Source organism: Castor canadensis, chromosome 12 (genome assembly GCF_047511655.1).
Source record: "Castor canadensis chromosome 12, mCasCan1.hap1v2, whole genome shotgun sequence".
Lineage (NCBI taxonomy): Eukaryota > Metazoa > Chordata > Mammalia > Rodentia > Castoridae > Castor > Castor canadensis.
In genome coordinates, this window is record NC_133397.1 from 106,734,305 (window position 1) to 106,753,754 (window position 19,450).

The 19,450-nt window shown below is 45.1% G+C and overlaps 1 protein-coding gene and 1 pseudogene across 2 annotated transcripts in view; one reads left to right on the plus strand and one right to left on the minus strand.

Moving 5' to 3' along the window:
• The first annotated feature begins 415 nt into the window (after positions 1–415).
• Positions 416–1,707, plus strand: LOC109692490 (uracil-DNA glycosylase pseudogene; annotated as a pseudogene).
• Positions 1,708–6,872: 5,165 nt separating this feature from the next.
• The window catches only part of Ptgfrn (prostaglandin F2 receptor inhibitor), a 67,302-nt gene continuing 54,724 nt past the window's right edge, over positions 6,873–19,450 (minus strand). For both annotated transcript variants that reach the window (XM_020173125.2, XM_074050675.1), the window contains exons 7-9: positions 16,005–16,112; positions 11,782–12,087; positions 6,873–10,355 (exon numbers count right to left, since the gene is read on the minus strand). In XM_020173125.2, coding sequence (XP_020028714.2) covers positions 10,189–10,355; positions 11,782–12,087; positions 16,005–16,112 — 581 coding nt within the window. In that variant the 3' untranslated portion in view covers positions 6,873–10,188. The remainder of the gene's footprint in view (positions 10,356–11,781; positions 12,088–16,004; positions 16,113–19,450) is intronic.

Consider the following 19,450-nt stretch of genomic DNA (forward strand, 5'->3'; position numbering starts at 1 on the left):
GAGAAATCAACAAGAGAAACTACAAAAAATCCTCTAATCCATGGAGACTGAATAATTCACTTCTGAATGATCAGGGGGTCACCGAAGACAGGAGGGACGGAAGGGAAAGATTTGTAGATGAAAATGAAAACACAACTTACTAGAACCTTTGGGACAGATAAAAAGAAGTGCTAAAAGGAAAGTTTATACTTATGAATGCCTACGTAATAAAATCAGAGATAATTATCTTTGAAAAACGGGAACAAGCCAAACCTAAAAGCAGGCAACAGAAATAGTAAAGATATGGGCAGAAACTAATGAAATGGAGACTAAAATACAAAGGGGGCCCTAATATTGCTGATGGGAATGTAAATTCGCACAGTCACTATGGAAATCATATAGACGTTCCTTAAAAAACTAAAAATGTGTACGTGGAAACGCGAGTGGCGGCCGGTCCTGCACGGCGGGGCGCCTGGATGCGGGTACCCCAGTACGGTGCAATCCTCCAGGGGACGCCGCGCATCTGCCTCTCGGCTCCTCTCCATTTTAGTACCAAATCTTACGGAGTGGGCGCAACCCTGGGTATCCAGAGTCTGGTTTTGCTCGCACCTATGGGCGCCTTTCGCCCTTGGCCCTTATGTTTGGCCCAGAAGTTGCGGGCGCCCGGGAAAGGGCCGATCCGGTTTGTGACCCGCCGCTACGGGGACCCCTCGCAGGCCAGCCCCGCCAAGAAGTCATGTGCGGGACAGGACGAGCCCCGCACGCCGCCCTCTTCTCCTCTGAGCCCGGAGCAGCTGGTCCGCATCCAGAGGAACAAAGCCGCGGCCCTGCTCCAACTCGCGGCCCGCAATGTGCCCGTGGGCTTCGGGGAGAGCTGGAAGAAGCAGCTCAGCGGGGAGTTCGGGAAGCCGTATTTCATCAAGCTAATGGGATTTGTTGCAGAAGAAAGAAAACATTACACTGTTTATCCACCCCCCGCACCAAGTCTTCACGTGGACCCAAATGTGTGACATAAGAGATGTGAAGGTTGTCATCTTGGGACAGGATCCTTATCATGGACCCAGTCAAGCTCACGGACTCTGCTTTAGTGTCCAAAGACCTGTTCCACCTCCGCCCAGTTTGGAAAACATTTACAAAGAGCTTTCTACAGATGTAGATGGTTTTGCCCATCCTGGCCACGGAGATTTATCTGGGTGGGCCAAGCAAGGTGTCCTCCTCCTCAACGCCGTCCTTACTGACCGCGCCCATCAAGCCAATTCTCACAAGCAGAGAGGCTGGGAGTTCACCGACGCAGTTGTGTCCTGGCTGAAATCAGAACTTGAACGGCCTTGTCTTCTTGCTCTGGGGCTCCTATGCTCAGAAGAAGGGCAGTGCCATCGATAGGAAGCGGCATCATGTCCTGCAGACTGCCCACCCCTCCCCGTTGTCCGTGTACAGGGGGTTCTTTGGATGTAGACATTTTTCCAAGGCCAACGAACTGCTGCAGAAGTCTGGCAAGAAGCCTATCAACTGGAAGGAGCTGTGACTGGAGGACAGGAGCTGTCTTGAGGAGCTGCTATTGAGCTATTTTAGTTATGAGGTCATTTAAATTTTCCCTGTTCTTAAGTACTGTGTATAAGGAGAGAAGTTTTCAGAAAGCAGCCAGGAACCAGGTAGCTGGGGGGAAAACAGCTTTGTCCAGCCAGAAACAGCGGGTCCTCTTGACCACTCTGTTTGAGCAATTCCCTCCCAGGCGCAGGCAGCTTGGTCTAAAAGCCACATGCTTCTTACAAGAGATATGAGATCAAATACTCACTCGGTTCTCTCCACTTCCTTTTCTTTTGTGGTTAAAGGGGGAGATTCGCACCTTTTTTTTGGCCCAGCAAAAAGTTTGGCACCTGCTGCTACTCGTTTTTACCTGACCGGTTAGATTTTCTAGGTCCTAGGGCATGGGGTGTTGTTTAGAAAGGTCCCCTCCAACTGTCAAGGCAGACTTGGGCTTGAGCATTCCTGATTGTGGTAGAGGGAACTGTGGAAGGCTTCATATAGGCAGGCAGAAGAAGCAACTGTCTTTGTCTTGTCTTTTCCTGTTTGCCTCCTAGAATAAGTGGTGGAAGTTGACTGAAGAGGAGGAAAGAGGGTTTTTTATTGTGTTGAGGGGTGGGTATTTTCCTAGGGCTGTACAGAGTTGGAATTTTTAAGCAGCACAAACTGCTAAATCCTGTTTTGTTTTGCTGTTTGTTTGTTTGTTTTTGATGTTTTTGTGGTGCTGGATATCCAACACAGGGCTAGATAAGCACTCTACTACTTAGCTACATCCAGCCCAAATGCTGTTTTTGTTGCATTTTTGTGGTACTAGGGCTTGAACTTGAGAACTCACGCAATAAGGTCTCATGAACTATTTGCCGGGGGTCGGCTTTGAACCTAGATCTTCTACCCTCCTGATCTCTGCCTCCTGAGTAGGTAGGATTACAGGTGTGAGCCACCGGTGCCTAACCAAATGCTATTTTTTATAAACTGAAATCACTTAGGGATTTTTTTTGTTTTCCACAACACTGGAGAATTCTAACTTTTTAAATAAAGTACTTACCACAGATGCCAAAAAAAAAAACTAAAAATGTGCCGAGTGCAGGTGGCTCACACCTGTATTCCTAACTACTTGGGAGGTTGAGACTGGGAGAATCGCCATTCAAGCCTGGGAAAGTAGTTCTCAAGGCCCCATCTTCAAAATAACCAGAGCAAAATGGACTGGTGGTGTGGCCCAAGCAGTAGAGTGCCTGCTTTGAGTGCAAAACCCTGAGATCAAACTTCAGTACCACCAACAAAACAAAACAAAACAACAACAAAAAAAACTAAAAAATAGAACTAATACATGATCTTGCTATACCACTCTTAGGCATATGTCCAAAGGAATTTAAGCCAGCATACACAAGAGACACCTGTACACCCATGTTTATCACAGCATTATTCACAGTGGCCGAAATATGGAATCAGCCTAGGTGCCCATCAACTGATGAATGGCCTATATACATAGTGGAGTATTATTCAGCCATTTCATTTGCAGGAAAATGGATGGAACTGGCAATCATCAAGTTAAGCAAAATAAGCCAGACTGAGAAAGACAAATATTGCATGTCTGTCTCACATATGGAATCGAGCTCTTGAACATGAATGATAAGAATGCTAAAGAGGTTCTGTTTAGGGCTGGGTACCAGTGGGAGCAGGAGGCGGGGGTTGACTGTGATCGAAGTACTTCAAACATGTATGAAGACGGAACAACGAAACCTGGCGAAGTTGTTTTAAGCTGGCAAGAGGGGATGAAGAAGAATGGTACGGGGATGAATCTGACTGGGGTACACTAGATGAGTGATTGGAAATGTACCCCCATGTACAACTAATATGTGCTCATAAAAATGTGACAAAAGAGAGACCATGTCAGATAGTCAGGAATAATAAAAGGTGACACTGATTATCACCTAAACCATATGCATGCACATTTCCTACCAATCTCTTAACACAGGCCCCGGAGGTTGCTTTGAACATGACTCTTGCCAGAAACTCTGAACTTTCTTGCACAAACCGAACCTATGTTGTCTTTTCTACAACTTTCAGTTTGGTTTCTTAAAAATGGAGGAAGTTAAAAAAATGTTTGTGAAATCAATGGACCACAGAAAATTCCATGTTTTTGTGCTCCTCTGCCCCCAATCTTTTACAGTTGATTCGTCAATGCCTAAATTGGTACCATGTTTTGTTTTTAAAGTGCTTACTTTCTATTGAGTCTTTCCCTGAGAATTAACCTTTCAAAAAAATTGATATCCCTTTTTAAATTATTGTGGGTAAAAACACATTGCATTTAATCTACCATCTTAACAATTTTTAAACACAGTTTAATAGTATACTCACATTGCTGTATAATAGACCTCTGGAACTCTTTCATCTTGCAAAACAGTGAAACTCCAAACCCACTAAACACGATTTTCCCTTCCTCCAGCTCTTGGCAATCACCTTTCTACCTTCTGTTGCTATACTTTCTTCACTACTTTCAACACTTTATAAGAGGACTCACACGTATTTGTCCTCGACTAGCTTATTTCACTTACTGTAACGTCACCAAGGCTCATTCATGTTGTGATGTACACTGGGATTTTTCTTTTTGAAAGCTGCATCATATTCCAGCATATGCGTATACATTTTCTCTACTCATTCATGTACTGAGTTTGTGAGTGTTATAATGAGTGTGGATGTGCAGATGTCTCTGAGATACTGCTTTAATTTTTTTGGGATATTTACTCAGAAGTGGGAGTGCTGAATCATCCTGGTAGTTCTATTTTTGATTTCTTGAAGAACCTTCAGACCACTTTCCATAATGGCTGTACCATTTTACATTCTCACCATCAGTGCACATTCTAACTTCTCTGGATTCCTGCACAAAGATAACACTCGTCATTTTCTCTTCTGTTGATAGTGGCCATCCTAATGCATGTCCAGTGATTATTTGATTGTGGTTCTCATTTTCATTTCTTTTCTGATTAATGATGTTTGTTGGCCATTTGTATGTAAAACTCTCTTTGGAGAATCATCTGTTCATTCCTTTGCCCTCTTTTTAATTGGGTTGTACAAAAAGTTCCTTGGATAGTCCAGATATTAACCTCTTACCTGATATGTAATCTGTATTTTCTCCCATTCCGCTGGCTGCCCTTTTCACTCTGTTGTTTCTTTTGATGATGGAGTTTTCAGTCGGATATAGTTCCAATTCTCTATTTTTTATTTTACTGCTTGTGTCTTGGTGTTATAATCAAGAAATCATTGCCAAACCCAATGTTCTGAAGCTTCCCCCTACATTTTCTCCTAGGATTTTTACAACTGTAGTCTTACATTTAGGTTTTCAATCTATTTTGTGTTAATTTTTGCATATGGTGTAAAGTCAGAGTCCAACTTCATTCTTTTACATCTAGATCTCAAACAGCGTTTCTTGATGTTCCGTGATGTAGGTATTTCATGGATTCACATACCATTAAATAGATTTATACAATCATAGTAACCATAGTACTGCTGGCACAAATTGGTTTGAGACACAAATAACAGAAAGCATTCAGGTGAGGAGACTCCATGGGCTGAACTGGGCCACCCAGGGACATCTCAACAGGCTACACACCCTAAGCAGGGAGTGTGTACTAATTATGTTCTTTTACTTTCTGTTTTTTGATGTTTTACCATCAGTTTCCATTAATCCATCTCAGAACTAGCAAAGTCTTAGACACAGTACAGATTGTACAACTAACTGTGTGCCTTTCCTCTGTACCAACTATCCCAGTCCCACACCCACCACCTCCTTGGTCACACTCAGGACTTATTATCCTCATGCCTTAATTACCCCAAGGTCAGGTGCAGGTAGTTCCTGTGCCCCAAAAAATGCTGAAATTATTCAACTTAACCAAATCCCAAGCCTGCTCACGCTACCTGGCCAATTCCTCCCTGTGAAAAGCAATGAAGACTTTTGCCTGTGTTTCTTATTCTCTTCCTTCTAACTGTCTCCACTGGCTCCCCCCATGCTGTCCCCATGGTGTAGCAGGTCTCCTTCCCTTGGGACCTGTGAGCTTAACAAACTCACTCCTGATGGGTTGAACCTGTCATGCTTAAATCAGAATAAAACTCTTAGGTGTATGTAATGCACACTGGTCTGCAGGTTAAAGGAAACAGAGTGGCTGTCACTTGAGAGCTTCTGCCATGGCCCCCTTGAGCTGACTCAAAGTTTGCACCCACACCAACTACAAGGTACTTGTTTCAATTCGAGCACATTATGTGTTATCTGTTTCCATAGTTGGGCAACACTGTAGGCCACAGTGGTGAATGGTGCCTCTCCTAACGGAAATTTCAGACCACTAGGCCCTCTGTTGGGATCCTCAGTCACCCTAGAAGACAGAACAGGCTCCCTGGGGGCTGAAGAAGTACAGGTTGGACAGGGGAAGAGGTCTCTGCAGAGAATGGTATGTACTGAGGTCTACAGGCAAGTGTGTGGCAGGTATCTGTGCTGAGCATAATGCCTGTGTGCATGGTAGCTGTGCAAGTATGTTTTTGTTTGTTTTTATTTAAGTTGAGGAAGGAATGGGTTTAGTAATAGGCAGGGATTGCTAAAGACCAGCTGTGTCTGCATCAGTCTTTTGACATGAGCAAATTCTCACAGCTCACTGAGACGCATGGGACGACAGGTCATTTTTGACAGCAGATCATTTAACTGTACATTGACAAAGTCCAAGTACCTTCCACATGCCAATCACTGAGCAATGGGAGTGACTGGGACACACACGCAGCCCTTGAATAACTCACAATGTGAGGCGGTCCCCGAACAGGACACAAAGATACAGGAAACAAAAAAGGAGGTCACAGAAGAGTCAGCAGGGAGGCTAGCCATGGGGAGCTGGGGCTCGTGGCACTTGCTTCTGCCCAAGTCTGCTGATGCCCAGGGTCTGGAGAAGAGGATGGGTTCGATGTCTCAGGGGCTGGTGTCTTCTGCCCAGTTTGGCTCCAGACTGCATCATGAGTCAGAAAAACCACTCTGTTCTAGTCATAATTTAGTTATGGAACCTTGGCATATGTTTCCTCATCTGCAAAGAGGAACAATATCTAACTTCTCTTTCCTACAAGAAGACGTGTTAAGGTCATGAGAACTCACCCAGGCCAAGAGACCTTTCAGAAGAAACAGGATCCCAGCCCTGATCTTTCTGCCTGGTAGGAACCTCAACATGGATTCCATGACATCCATGTCTTCTTCTCTCATAGATGAAAGTCTACAGTGCTTTTCTAGGGTTCAAAGAGACCCAGACGAGCTAAATTATAGCAGAAATTCAGCTACAATCCTTCATGCTGGAGAGATAAAAGGATAACAGAGGCCAATATCAAGTTCCTCACACAACTTCAATTTAAACTTCCTTTAATGAAATAAAAAAAAATGGTGCATTGCATAATATTTGTGGTCACAGTATAAAACAATACAATTAGTTCATGTAACATTGGATATGGACAAAAATACACAGGACCCTTTCTTTGTCTATGGAAAATTCTGCAGATCCTTATATACCACACTAAAAAAGAAAGTCAACTTCGTTCTCCTAGTGATCTGCACATGTATTTATCACTGAGAATTTGGTCGAACAGCAGAGGAGAACTTACCAAGTCCAAGTTCCCTTCTTCTTCTGTTGTCATCGGTGAAGCTAAAAAAAAAGTTTTCTGAAAGAGCAAGTTGTGTAGTATTGCTTATTGTTCCTGCCAAAAGGCTCAGTCTTTGGCTCACAGATGTCAGTGACAAAATCATGGCTGCAGACAGTCTGCAAAGCAAGAGGCAAGAGCCACCAGGGAAATGGACAGAGGTCTGGGCAGGGGGAGCCACGTGGCTAGGAGGGGAAATATACATAAATACATTTCTAAATTAGGATTTAATCCAGCTGGTGAGTCAGAGTTCCACCCTCCCATGAAAAGTTGTTAAAAAGCCAGAGTTTGCATTTTTTTCTTCTTTTAAAAAGTGAAATGTGTATGTAAACATCATAAAGTAAACAAATTTGAAGTAACTTCGAGGCTTCTATTGGAACATAGCAGAGACTCTTTGTGGGAATATGTATGTGATTAGAAAAAACCCAACCTTCTATGAAGGTGCGTTCTGATAAGCAGTGCAATGTCCTCTGTGTGAGGCCTGGCTTGGCCCTTCTTCCTTTGCCCAGTGCTGCACACAGGGCCTTTCCAGAAGAGCACTTTGTGGGAGCCCTTTTTGCTACAACAGAAGAGTGTATCTCACACTTTTAAAAAGATACACATTCCAGGAAAGTTTATGTCCCTGGAAGGAGCTAGGTCCTTAGCACAATTGTCCTGGGGTTTCCAGCCCCTTTCCCAGTCCCCAGCTGACTTGGGGTTTGGGCAGCCCCACGGACATGAGGGGAGGGGCGAGCAGGCCAAGGTCAATTTATCACTCAACCTTGAACCACAACATGGGTTTGAAAGGCAAAGGCACAACGTGTGAGCACACGCAGCTTTCACCATCAAGGCATCCCCAGTCTGTGGTTTTGCATACACCTGGTACCATACAAAGCTACAGTCCCTCTCATCCTTCTAGGAAGGGTCTGGGCCACAATGTTCCTGAATCTTCTTTTAGTAACTGCAAGGGCACAAGGGGCACACTGGCTGTTACTAATGCAGCACCTGTTTATGGTGTTCTTTCTTTAATTCCCATTTGTAAAATCACTTGTATCCCACTTTCTCTGAAAAATACAGTGAGGACATGACAGGAGTAGGAAATACCCAAATCTAGTGCCTTGAGAGCTTACTCCTCTTCTAGTTGCACCCTCACACTTAGGTGTGGTGCACCTGCTCCCTGTTTTCCTGCCAAACTCCACCTGTGCACAGAACCTACAGCTTCTGTCACAGGAGTGGTCTGCACAGTGCTCAAAACCAAAAGGGAAAGCCTGGTGGGACCTGCCTCTGAGGACAAGTCAGTGCTGAGCACAGAACTGATCATGGGCAGCAGAGAGAGTGAGCAAAGGAGATGGGGAGCCGGGAGAAGCATGGCTCATCCAGTCCATGGTGACAAAGAGTTGCACGTGAATGGCCATCATTTTGTATTACTTTATTGCTCAAAACAAATGAATCTCTTTTCTCCCCCTCTGGAAGACAAGAGCAGTGTTAGATTCTTCAGAGCCAGAATAAAGCACAGAGGACCGCAACTAGGGCACAAGTCACCAGTGAGCCTCAGAACCCACTGGGATACTTCTGGAAGTGCTGTTTGTGTGGGGGGGGGGGAGGGGAGTGCGGGGGGAGGTACAGCCCAGGGAGCTGGGCGGATCTCTTTCTGCCCATTGTCCTATTCCTGATGGGAGCAGTCAGGCAAAGAGGACCCCTCTCAACCCTATTTTACAGGCTGTTCACGTGACAGTAAATTGCTGGGTTTCCTTCGTGTTCTTAATAGGAAAGTAACCATTCCACAAAGTGTACCCTTCTTCACTAACCCCCTGTGGGGAAGCTGAAAAAGGCATGAAGGACTGAGAAGGTCATAGAAAGCACACGGTTCCTCTGGGCAATTTTTGATTCCTTGGAGTCAGTCAGTCTTCTAAGCAGCAATGTGCCTTCATGTGAAGAAGCCCAAGTGGCACGTGAAGGACACAGCTTCTCTGTGCATTCCCTGTAAGTCCCTTGGTAGCCAAAGCCTTTGCCTCTTGAAAGGGGCAGCAAGCGGGGCGTGGCAGAGACAGAGGGACTTCTTCAGCAAAATATGGCCCTGGATGCATTAGCTCTCCCAAGTTAGGCTGCAAAAACCTGGTGCCCCAGGATCCCAGTGTGTTCTCCCCAGGGTCTCCCCGCTGAGACCCGGTGACCTTGCAACTGTCAGAGAGAGTGCCTGTTCCTTTCCTTGCCCCCAACCTCTTCCTTACAGACATCCTTATGGTCTTGGACAGGTGGCACTGTATTTTAATTCATATTCATTCTTAAGGCTAAGGTGGCAAGATAAGGTGCTTGGTGGAAAGCCAAATTCCAGACTCCAGGGTTGCCACTCCCTCACTCTCACAGAAATGAATACAGAAGAAATGGAAGAGGGGCAGAGAAAAAAAAAATAAAAGATAAAACAACTCATCTGGATTCAAGGAGATGTTACATACTCCAAGTTGAGATTTTAAGTGTAGTCAAAACCCCTGAAAATAGGGGATGGGGCAGGGTAAGTAAAAGCCACAAATTAGCCTTTGGCACAGATCTGTCAGATCTGTGTCTTCTGGAGGCTGGGATGGAAGGGCACAGTCAGCATCTCTCCTACCCCCAGACCCCAGCGTGGGTGCTGGCTCTCCGGGGCAGGCACATCTGCACCCACCATAAAGAACTCTGAAAGCCATTGTCCTTCCTCACTGTAACCCCTCAAAACCAAAGCGATTGACACACACAAGTCGGAGGATCTATAAGCTGGTAGGAGGAAAAAAACAAAAATGAGACAAAGGTTAACCGCTAAAAAGCTGCAGTTGAGAAACACACACTCGATCGTTACAGATCAGAAAGTGCCGTGGGAAGAAGAGCTGTGTGCTGGTAAACATATCCGCGCTCGGACCTTGACATGCAGAAAAGAAAGAGCGCCGAGTCCCACCTGAGATTAGAGAGGACTGGTTGTAGTGTGACACACTTCGCTTAAAAACATCACTGTCCTCTTCTCACCCCCACCGTTCCTAGAACATCCCTCTGTCGGCCACCCCCAGTGGCCGTCTAGTCCATCTCCATGGACATGAGTCTGCGACGCTCCCTGCGTGTCTCCTGCACTTCCTTCTTGCAGCACCAGTGGGCGCTGCAGTACCCGATGAGGCAGGACAGGAGCCCAATGACAGTGGACAGCCCCACGCCGATCAGCAGCGGGTACTTGAAGGCGTTCAGCACTAGGGGGGTAGAGGGAGACAACAAGGAGGAGGCCATTAGTGCTGCCAGGTTGGGGCTCTCCCAGGAGATCGGGTCTCCTATGTCAGCATAGCACTGCAGACACCGGAGCACCCAGCGCCATCTGTTGAAAATGAGCAAATGTCTACCCCACCCAGTTCTGTTGGGTGGTGGGAGGGGCAGTGAAAAGATTTCACTCTCTGCCTTTGAATGTCAGCTTGCTTTTTAGGGTTTTGGCAGGAGATTGAGTTTTAAAAGTCAGTATAAGGGCACCGCACATTCAGCAGCAGATGCGTTCTTAAAAAAAAAAACTGTGCATAAATCAATTCTATGTATCAAATAACTGAAGTGTACTGAGGGAGCTATTTTAAGTAACACTATGGTAAATTACCAAGCAAAGTGAATAATCATTCCCCTACTTGTTCGGTAAATCTGGGTTTTCATATGGAGTTACTTCAAGCAAAGAATTTAAGATGCAAATATGGTACGGATGACAGAAGTTTCAGAATGCACAAACACCGTCTAGATTCCACTCCTGAAGCCCCATCTTCCCTTTCCCCGAAGTACCAGCACTCTGTTGGTAGATGCTGTCTCCGGACCAGGTGCTTACATTTAGCATGGTCTAATTTGCACAACTGTCCTGTGAGAGATTACTATCTCACTTCACAAGGGAGGAGATGGTTCAAAAGGCTACATGATCCATGAGTGGAAGGGTTGGACCAGTGGGAGTTCCTAGGTATCACTGGGGAAACACTCCCAAGCCTTCTGCTGATCCTTGGAGGCACCTGACTTTATCTTTCTCCATGGTTATTCAAACATCATTTACTTTCTGACACTTTTTGCATAGGAGCCATGGTTCTTAGTGAATCAACGGTCCCCACTCTGGGATGGTCAGGGAACTCAGGTCTGACTGTTTAGTTATGTTGACACTGGTGGTGTGTGCGGGCCAGTAAAGATGGAAGTCACCCTCCCATCTCAAGCTCCATAAGGTCCCCATTCTGTGCCCAGGGAGCCTCTCTTCTCCAGGAAGGAGAAACCACAGGAAGGCAAGAACAGCTGGCACTTAATCTACCCTCTCTCGACACTGTACTCTGTTCCTGCATGGCAGAATCCAGCCAACCTCAGGACACAGCGAAGTGGGCTCCACAGAATGACAGAAGAGCCAAGGGCTGGAAAAATCTTTCCAGTAAGTCTTGAAAATCATTTCCTGATGGTGCCACCAGCATGGGACAGCAAACCCAGAAATTGGCAAGGACTGCTTCTGCTCTTTCTGGGTATAAGCCCAGGCCAGCCCTAGAGAGCCAGTAAGCTGGATGTGCTGTGGCACATTCCACAAACTGTGGAAGCCTGGATTCTGTCAGCTACGTCATGGCACAGAGAGAAGACATTCCCCAAACACAGAGCACAAGAGCTGTGTGTTATTCTTACCATCCATCTTCACAGTTATAAAGATGGGCTTGGAGTGAATCTCTGCCTCCTTCTGCCAGGAACCTGTTGGCGACTTCACCCATGGAGTCACGGAACAGTAGTAGTTGCCAAAGTCCTGGTCCTCAGAACCATGCACTTGAAGCAAGAATTCCAGCACACTCAGGCGCTCCAGGCTGAGGTTGCTCTTCCAGTCCCTCTGGGCTGTTGTGACTATTCCCTTTCGATCCAGGGAGGACAGGAGCACAGGAGCCTTGTCTAAGCCAAAGGAGTGTACCGCAAACCAGGACACATCAAAGGCCATGTCATCTAAGGATTACCAAACCAAAACACCGGGGTCAGTGCAATGAGCAGAAGTAATAATAGAGTGTGGTGCGCAATCCTCGATACAAGCCAGCTCTGTTCTATGATGGATCCCATCATAGTCCCTCCCTGTGGTAAAGTCACACAGCCAGAGGGAGCAGTGTGCACAGCGTACCCCATGGAGTCCATCTTCAGGGTCCAGCCTCTTGTGCTAAGGATCAAACCCAGGGCCTTGAGCCTGAGTCACATCCCCAGTCCCAGGGTCCAGCCTCTGAACCACCCTACTGCCACTACCCTGTCTAAGGAGCCACAGGAAGAAGACTCAGGACCATGGTGCCTCCCACAGACAACAGTGAATGTAAAACTGGCAGGTGGCAGCATCAGATGCTTTGTGTCCCAAAGAAATCAGGGTCCTTCACATAAAATGAGTTATACAAAATTCAGAGTTGTAAACAGTTTAGATGTTACCATTCTCTGTGGGGGTTTTTTTTTTTTTCCCTCCCTTTCAGAAGTGCTTAAGTTTAGAACAAGAGGGGTAAAAAATGGCAAGCTGAGAAAATTAAACACAATTAACAGTCCCAGAGAGTAAGGCTGCTGGGTCATAAAATATCCTGCAAAATTAAGGTTCTAACAGCCTTAAATAAATTAATATGGGCAGGAGAGAAAGAAAACTTCAACACAGTAGTAATTTTCACAGAATGTGAAAACCAAGCACACATTCTAAAAACCAGACCTCTTCTTTTGACTGGGGTCAACTGATACCGGATGTGTCACCTCTGAGAGTCACCAGCAGGTAAGCATGAAACCATGAGCCACAATCTTTTTGTTGCTGTTGCTGGGTTATTTTGGGCAGTACTGGAGATTGAACCGGAGCCTTGTGCATGCTAGGCAAGTGTGCTACCACTAAGTTACACCCCCAGCCCAAGGCTTTTTATATGAATGGTAAATAATGCAGTTTTTGCTGATCAAAAAGTAACATTGATTGATTTAGTTGAAGTAGACGAAGAACTTCTAATAGCACATAAGGCAAACAGATGATATTCAGACATTTACATATTAATGTCTTTTCAGCTGACTCTGAAAAGTACCATCTCTTTCTCTCCGGTGACCCACTGTGGTACTTAAGCATAAAACTTTCTTGTTCCCAGTGCGTAAGTCATCTCTAATCAAGAAGGCCATGTCTGGGGGGGCAGAGCCAGTGCTGTAAACTTCCTCATCTGCTTGTGGTGCCAAGGGGCAGAATGAGCTCACGGATCATCCGTGAGGCTCAGTGGAGCACAGCTCATCGCTGCTGTCACCTGCAGGTGTGGGTGGCTAACCGAAAGGAAGGCACGATGCATTTCCACTACTTGTGGCCAGATCCTAGTCCCCGTTTCCCCAGCATGTAGCATAGGGTGGGCTACCAGGGCTAGAATCCCAGCAGCCATGTTTCCCTGACTAATAACGACATTAAGAGTGACCAACTTTTATTAAGCACTCACTATGCTCCGAGGTACTGTTCTAAGCTATCGTGCTGTGATTTTCATTTTATAGGTGAGGAAACTAAGTTGCAGTGACCTGGATGAATGTCATGATCACCACAGTAGGACACCCATGGTCCTACAAGTAGATGCTGCATGAGCACCTACAGTCAATGCTTTCAGGGCCCCACCTGGACCAGCTGGTGTGCTTGCCCTCCCCCTGCTGCAGGTGTTAGGTGCGAAAGCTCTCACACTTGTACCTGCTCCCAAGGACTAAAGTCACCGCATGGACATGCCAAATGGAAACACTCTCACTCCTCAGCCCTTCAGCCTCTGGACAGACAGACTGCTACGGATATAAAAGCCCAGGTCCCTTAGCTCAAGGTGGGCAGGGCTCTGGTACCACTCATGTTCCAGAGCTCCTGTGGAGGTAGACTTGCTCTGAATTCATATCTTTGCCTGCCTTCTTCCCCAGCTCTACCTTTGCTCCCTTGCATTCTCACTGGATTCTCCTGAGAGCATCCCTCAGTCAATCACTGGCACCTTGGCTCAGGTTCAGTCCCTAAAGAACCCATGCTCTGCTGCTCCCATCCCCTCATGGCACGGGTGTGTCTTGGCCCTCAGCCCACTTACCCGACTTTCCAAATGAGAATTCCCTCAGCCCACAGGACTCATGAGGAAAACTAAATTATAATTTATGTTTAATTATTCAGAATCTTCTACCCACACTTCCAGGAGGCAAAGTTCTGGAAAATTGTGATCTGTAAGATATCAGCTATCTATGGCTTTTACAATTACACTGGAAGAAAGGAATTTTTATATGAAAAGCACAACTTGTGACCTGCTAATTTACTGAGAAAGAGCATTTAAAGGATTTATTTTTGATATAACACAAATGAGCTTCAAGGGTAAAAATGGCATTACATTATACTAACTTTATAAAGAATGCCCCTGCCCTGTCCCAGGCAATCTGTTTTACTTTCACCATCGGTTCTATTTCTGATGCTACTTTTGTGTCCCCAATCTTCCCAGTCTCAGCACACAGTGGCCCTCACTCACTCAGTGGCCAGGGTCCTCATTCCTGACCCCCCATAAATAGAACTAACCAGGTGCACTGGTTTGGAGGGGTTTCTTTCTTTTCCTTTTCTTACATCTTCTACAAGCTTCTTCCTCCTACCTCTAAAGCACCATCTCCACTTTCCCCAAGACAGCCAAGGTGGATATCAATCAGATGATGTGGCCTGCAGGTCCAATTCAGCCCACAGCTGTTTTGGTAAACAGTCCCACTGGAGCACAGCTCCGCCCTTTGTTGACACTGTTGTCTGTGGCTGCTTTCTTGCTATGGCAACAGAGTGGAGACCATTTGCCACAGAGCCAAACTCCTTCCTGCTGTGTCCTTCACAGAAAATGTTTGTTGCTACCTGCACCTGCAACTGGAAGGCCCGGAGGAGCCAGACATCCTCCTGGACAGTAGTGGCCATCTAGATCTTCACTCCCAGATGTCAGCAAGGCCCTGGGTACTCACTCTGGCTTCACTGTAGACCACTGTGCATTTGCATTAGCATCTGACCCCTCATACAGAATGAAAGCTGCTTCTTGTCCTCCTCCCTCCCCACCCAGGGCCACACTTCCAGCAGTCTCCACACAGAAATGCTGGAATCCAGCACAATTTGGTCTTTTCAAGGTGCAAATCTGCCGGAAGCCAGGGCTGTTTGTGGTGGGGTGGAGCAGGACAAGAGTGCCCAGGGTTAAAGCAGGCAGAGGAGGATAAGGTTCTTCATGGGGTCTGTGGGAAAAGGCAGAGTGGGTACTGCTCAGCAACACAGACACCTTAAGTGACTCTCAAGCTCTAAGGATTCAAGAGAGACATCACTGAATGGGGACAAGCAGAAAAGATGTGACATGGATGGGTTCCACAACTCTTTGGCATCCTGTTGGCAATGCTGTCATTTCCTAATACTTACAAGATTTCCTAAAAATTCTGTAATAGCACCCGCAGGTGCTACTTTTACTCTGTATTTTTTCACAGTGCTAACTGCTCTTTTTTTTGCCCATGCCCTTAACTAGGCTGCAAGTGTTCTGGGGGAAGACACTGAGCACATCGTTTACTCCTCTATTCCTAGCACCCACAGCAGTACTTGTGCCTTGGATGAGAGCTTAGTAACATCTAAATGAATGAATGGATGACACAGAGAAGGAGTAGGATCCTGCAGTGAGTTTCAAAGCAGCCTGCATCAAGCCTGGAGGAGACCTATTGATTGCCCTGAAAACTTACATGGACATGTTTCCAAATCATGGAAGAGATACATACATCCATTCAACAGAGTCAATACCTAGCCAGGCATTGTGGGAATAAACAGACTACTTAATCCCTGGTCCCCACATCTATGTCACACAAAGGGGATGATAGGAGAAACATTTATGGAAAGCAGTATGGCAAGGGGAAAGGGTGGAGGGAGGTACCTGGATCCAGCACCGCTCCTTCGACAGTGACGATACAGAACAGTTTGATCAGATCTCCCCTGATGACTGATGGTGTGTCTGAATGCACAGAGGCATTAAATATGGGACCTGGAAGAAAGGAATGCCGATCTCATTAATTCCTTTCACACATGTTCAAATTCCATTCTTGGCACTCTAATGGCATTAAATGGTTCCCTTTCCTGGGAACAGGTCTAGAAACTCACAAAATAGGTACCTAAGGTTGCCTTTCTTCTATTCAGAGAGATGTGTGCATTAGGCAAATTCAATGAACTGTGTCTTGAGATTAAACCAAAATAGAACTCTTCCTAAAGAGGTACTTTTGCCTCTGGCTTTTCCTTTTTCTTCTTTCTGATGACAATCAGAAAGTCTTATTTGAAGGCCTCTACCTCCCATGTTGGTAGAGCTAGGGTTGTTTCTGGTATTGTGTGGCTCATTCTAGGCCAAAGTGGCACGGAGACCAGAGGGACAAGGACTGAATCACAGATGCTTTTGGTTCCAATGGAGTGAGTGTCCTCACTGTGCTGTCCTGGTTGGTGGGGACCGGGGACCTGTTGTTAAAAGGCTGAAATTCAGTAAGGAGGCAGACATGCCAACAAAGACATTTCTAAAAAGTATGGTGAGAGCCCTGAAGGCATGGATGACTCCAGCCCGTGAGGAGAAATTGAGGCAGTCAGGATATTCCTTTAAAAGACCACCTAGGTCAGGGAAGCAGAGTGTATACGGGAACTCTCTATACTTTCTGCTCAATTTTGCTTTGAACCTACAAATGCTCTTAGATATAAGATCCAGTAAAAAAACAAACAAAAATAAAACCTCCATCTATACAGTATTTGTCATGTATTGCTTTTAACATGTCTATGAATATCTTAGGTGAGCGCATTTCTTAGCTTTAAGCCAAGCTAATCCTAAGGGTTCAATGTTTACCTTACTACCCCAATTCCTAAAACTCTAGAATAGGGAAAGCTGAAAGAAGGTTCCAGAACATCAGTGCTAAGGGATTCACTCCCCTTGAGTTTCCTGGGAAGCAAAGATAGATGGCCCTGGACGCAGATTCTAAAACTCATTAGAAGTTAGAATACTGGGCTGGCAGAGTGGCTCCAGTGGTACAGCACCTGCCTAGCAAGAGTGAGGGCTTGAGTTCAGTCCCCCAGTACCTCCAAAAAAAAAAAAAAAAGAGTTAAGAATACAGGTGTCACTATCTTCTTATTCAGATTACCAGAAATGAAAAATATCCCAAAGTAATTTTTTAAAAAAGCATTCAGGAGATAGAGGTCAGGCAATTTGATGAGACAATTGTTTGAAATGGCTGCATTTTCAAATCAACTTGATGACTAATAAGACAAATTCATTAGACTGCTTCCCCAACACCAAGTATATGAATAATATATTTTCCCTGGGAGAAAGGTAAAGGGTGGTTTAGAATATGGCTAGAGGGGTTTAGGCAGCCCAGGATGGGAACTGCTAAGAATTCTGATTAGCCAGAGAGCAGCAGGAGGGATTTAACTCTAGAAGGATAGAGAATATGACAGAATGGCCACTCAGGACATAGGAAAAGGGATGAAAACAGAGGGCGAGGACACGTGAACTTCTGGATATCACCTCCTTCTGCTATCTCAATTCTTGGCGCTGGCTCCCCTAGGCCCTCACCTCCCTGGATGTGGGTCTGTCATAACAGTGAGGAAGGACTGGGCTAACTGCCCTGGGTGGCTCTGTGGTGATGACTGGGAAGCTTTATGCCATACGTGTCCATCTGTGAGCTCAGGGCTCACCAGCCATGGTGAACAATGGGGTTGTATTTTTTTTCTCAGATTAGAAATAACAGGGTAATAAATGGAACTGTATGTCAAGAGGTTTTCTTCAGGCCTCTTCTAAGAGAAAACAAAATGTCAAAGCACTAAGAAATCCTCATAATGGATTTATGCTTCTATTTATTTAATCTGAAACAACAAAGACTTACCTAATTTGGAAAAATGTCACTTTTTCTTTGTATTTCCAAAGAAAACCCAAAATGCCTTCAAGGTCACAAGTTAGTTCTCATTTCCCCTTCTGGTTGTGGCTGTGGGAATCAAGGGAAGGTTTGCACTATGGCTCACCATGCAGACAAGGACCAGGAAGAAGGCCTTCATTGTGGTGAACTAGCCACAGTAGTGGATGTCCGTCTAATGAAATCTATAGCTCACTGTTCATATGGGTCATCATCCCAGGCTTAGAAATATTTTTATTGGGGGGAGGGGGAGGGGGATAAAGGAGAATGGGAGGGAGTGAATTCAAGTATGATATATTTGATATATTGTAAGAACTTTGGTAAATGCCACAATGTACCCCCACCCAGCACAATAATAAAAAAAAACTCATTCAAAAAAAACAACAGCAAACTACAGATTCAATGTAATCACTATAAAAATAGCCAGTGTCTTTTTTTCACAGCACGGGAAGAAAGGCTAAAATGACACAATGTAACAAATCAAATACATATGTATTAAAGTTAATAAATGAAAAAGTGGGAAAAAAGGAAATATTTGTATTATGGCCAATTTCTGTGGTAATGCTATTTTTGTGCAGGGATTTGTCTGGTTAACTTCACAGAAGACAGCACAGAGAATTTAAGTGAATGACCAGTCACTAGGGGTCCCCTGATTCCTAGTCTGCAAAGAGTATAGGAATCACTTAGCTTTTTACACAAACACTGACATAAACCATGTTCTAATCTCAGTTCTAGAAAAAGGATGATAATGGCAGTATTTTTGTGAAAGCAAAAATTACAGTCCATCTGCACATTCATCAATAAGGTAATGGATAAGCAGATTCTGCTAGACAGACATTAAAGATAATATTTACCTAGAACTTATTGTAACAGGAAAAATGCTTATCTTACAACATTAAAGGGGGAGAAAGCAGGTCATAACAAATATATACAGCCAAGATGAAAATATACAAGGGAAAAATTCTAGGAAGAGGAACAATACAGATTTGTCTCTGCTAGGATTATAAATGACTCTATTTTTCCTTCTTCCTACTACCTTACTACTCTATATTCAAATTTTCCACATTAAGGAAAAAATTTTTATTATTATTCTTTTAAAAGGCCAAAGCCTGTACCATCACATTAAATCTTACTTCCCCGTTTGACATCAAGTCAGTAAAATCCATGACTGAGTAGGTTCCCTGGGGAAACACAGCCCTCAGTCACAAGTGGCAGGTGCCCTGAGACCAGAGAACAGGAAAGTGGGCACTGGAAGGACCTCTGTGTTGGGCGTCTTAAGGGGCCTGCTCACTTTTACGAAGTACAGGATCTCAGCTTCAAATTAGTATTTGCTGGGGGCTGGTCAGGGCCACAGCCTTGGGACAGGCACTCATTTGATAGTATCTTCTAATTCAAATGTAACTGGCCATGACAACATCATCAATTAAAGAAAGAAGAAACC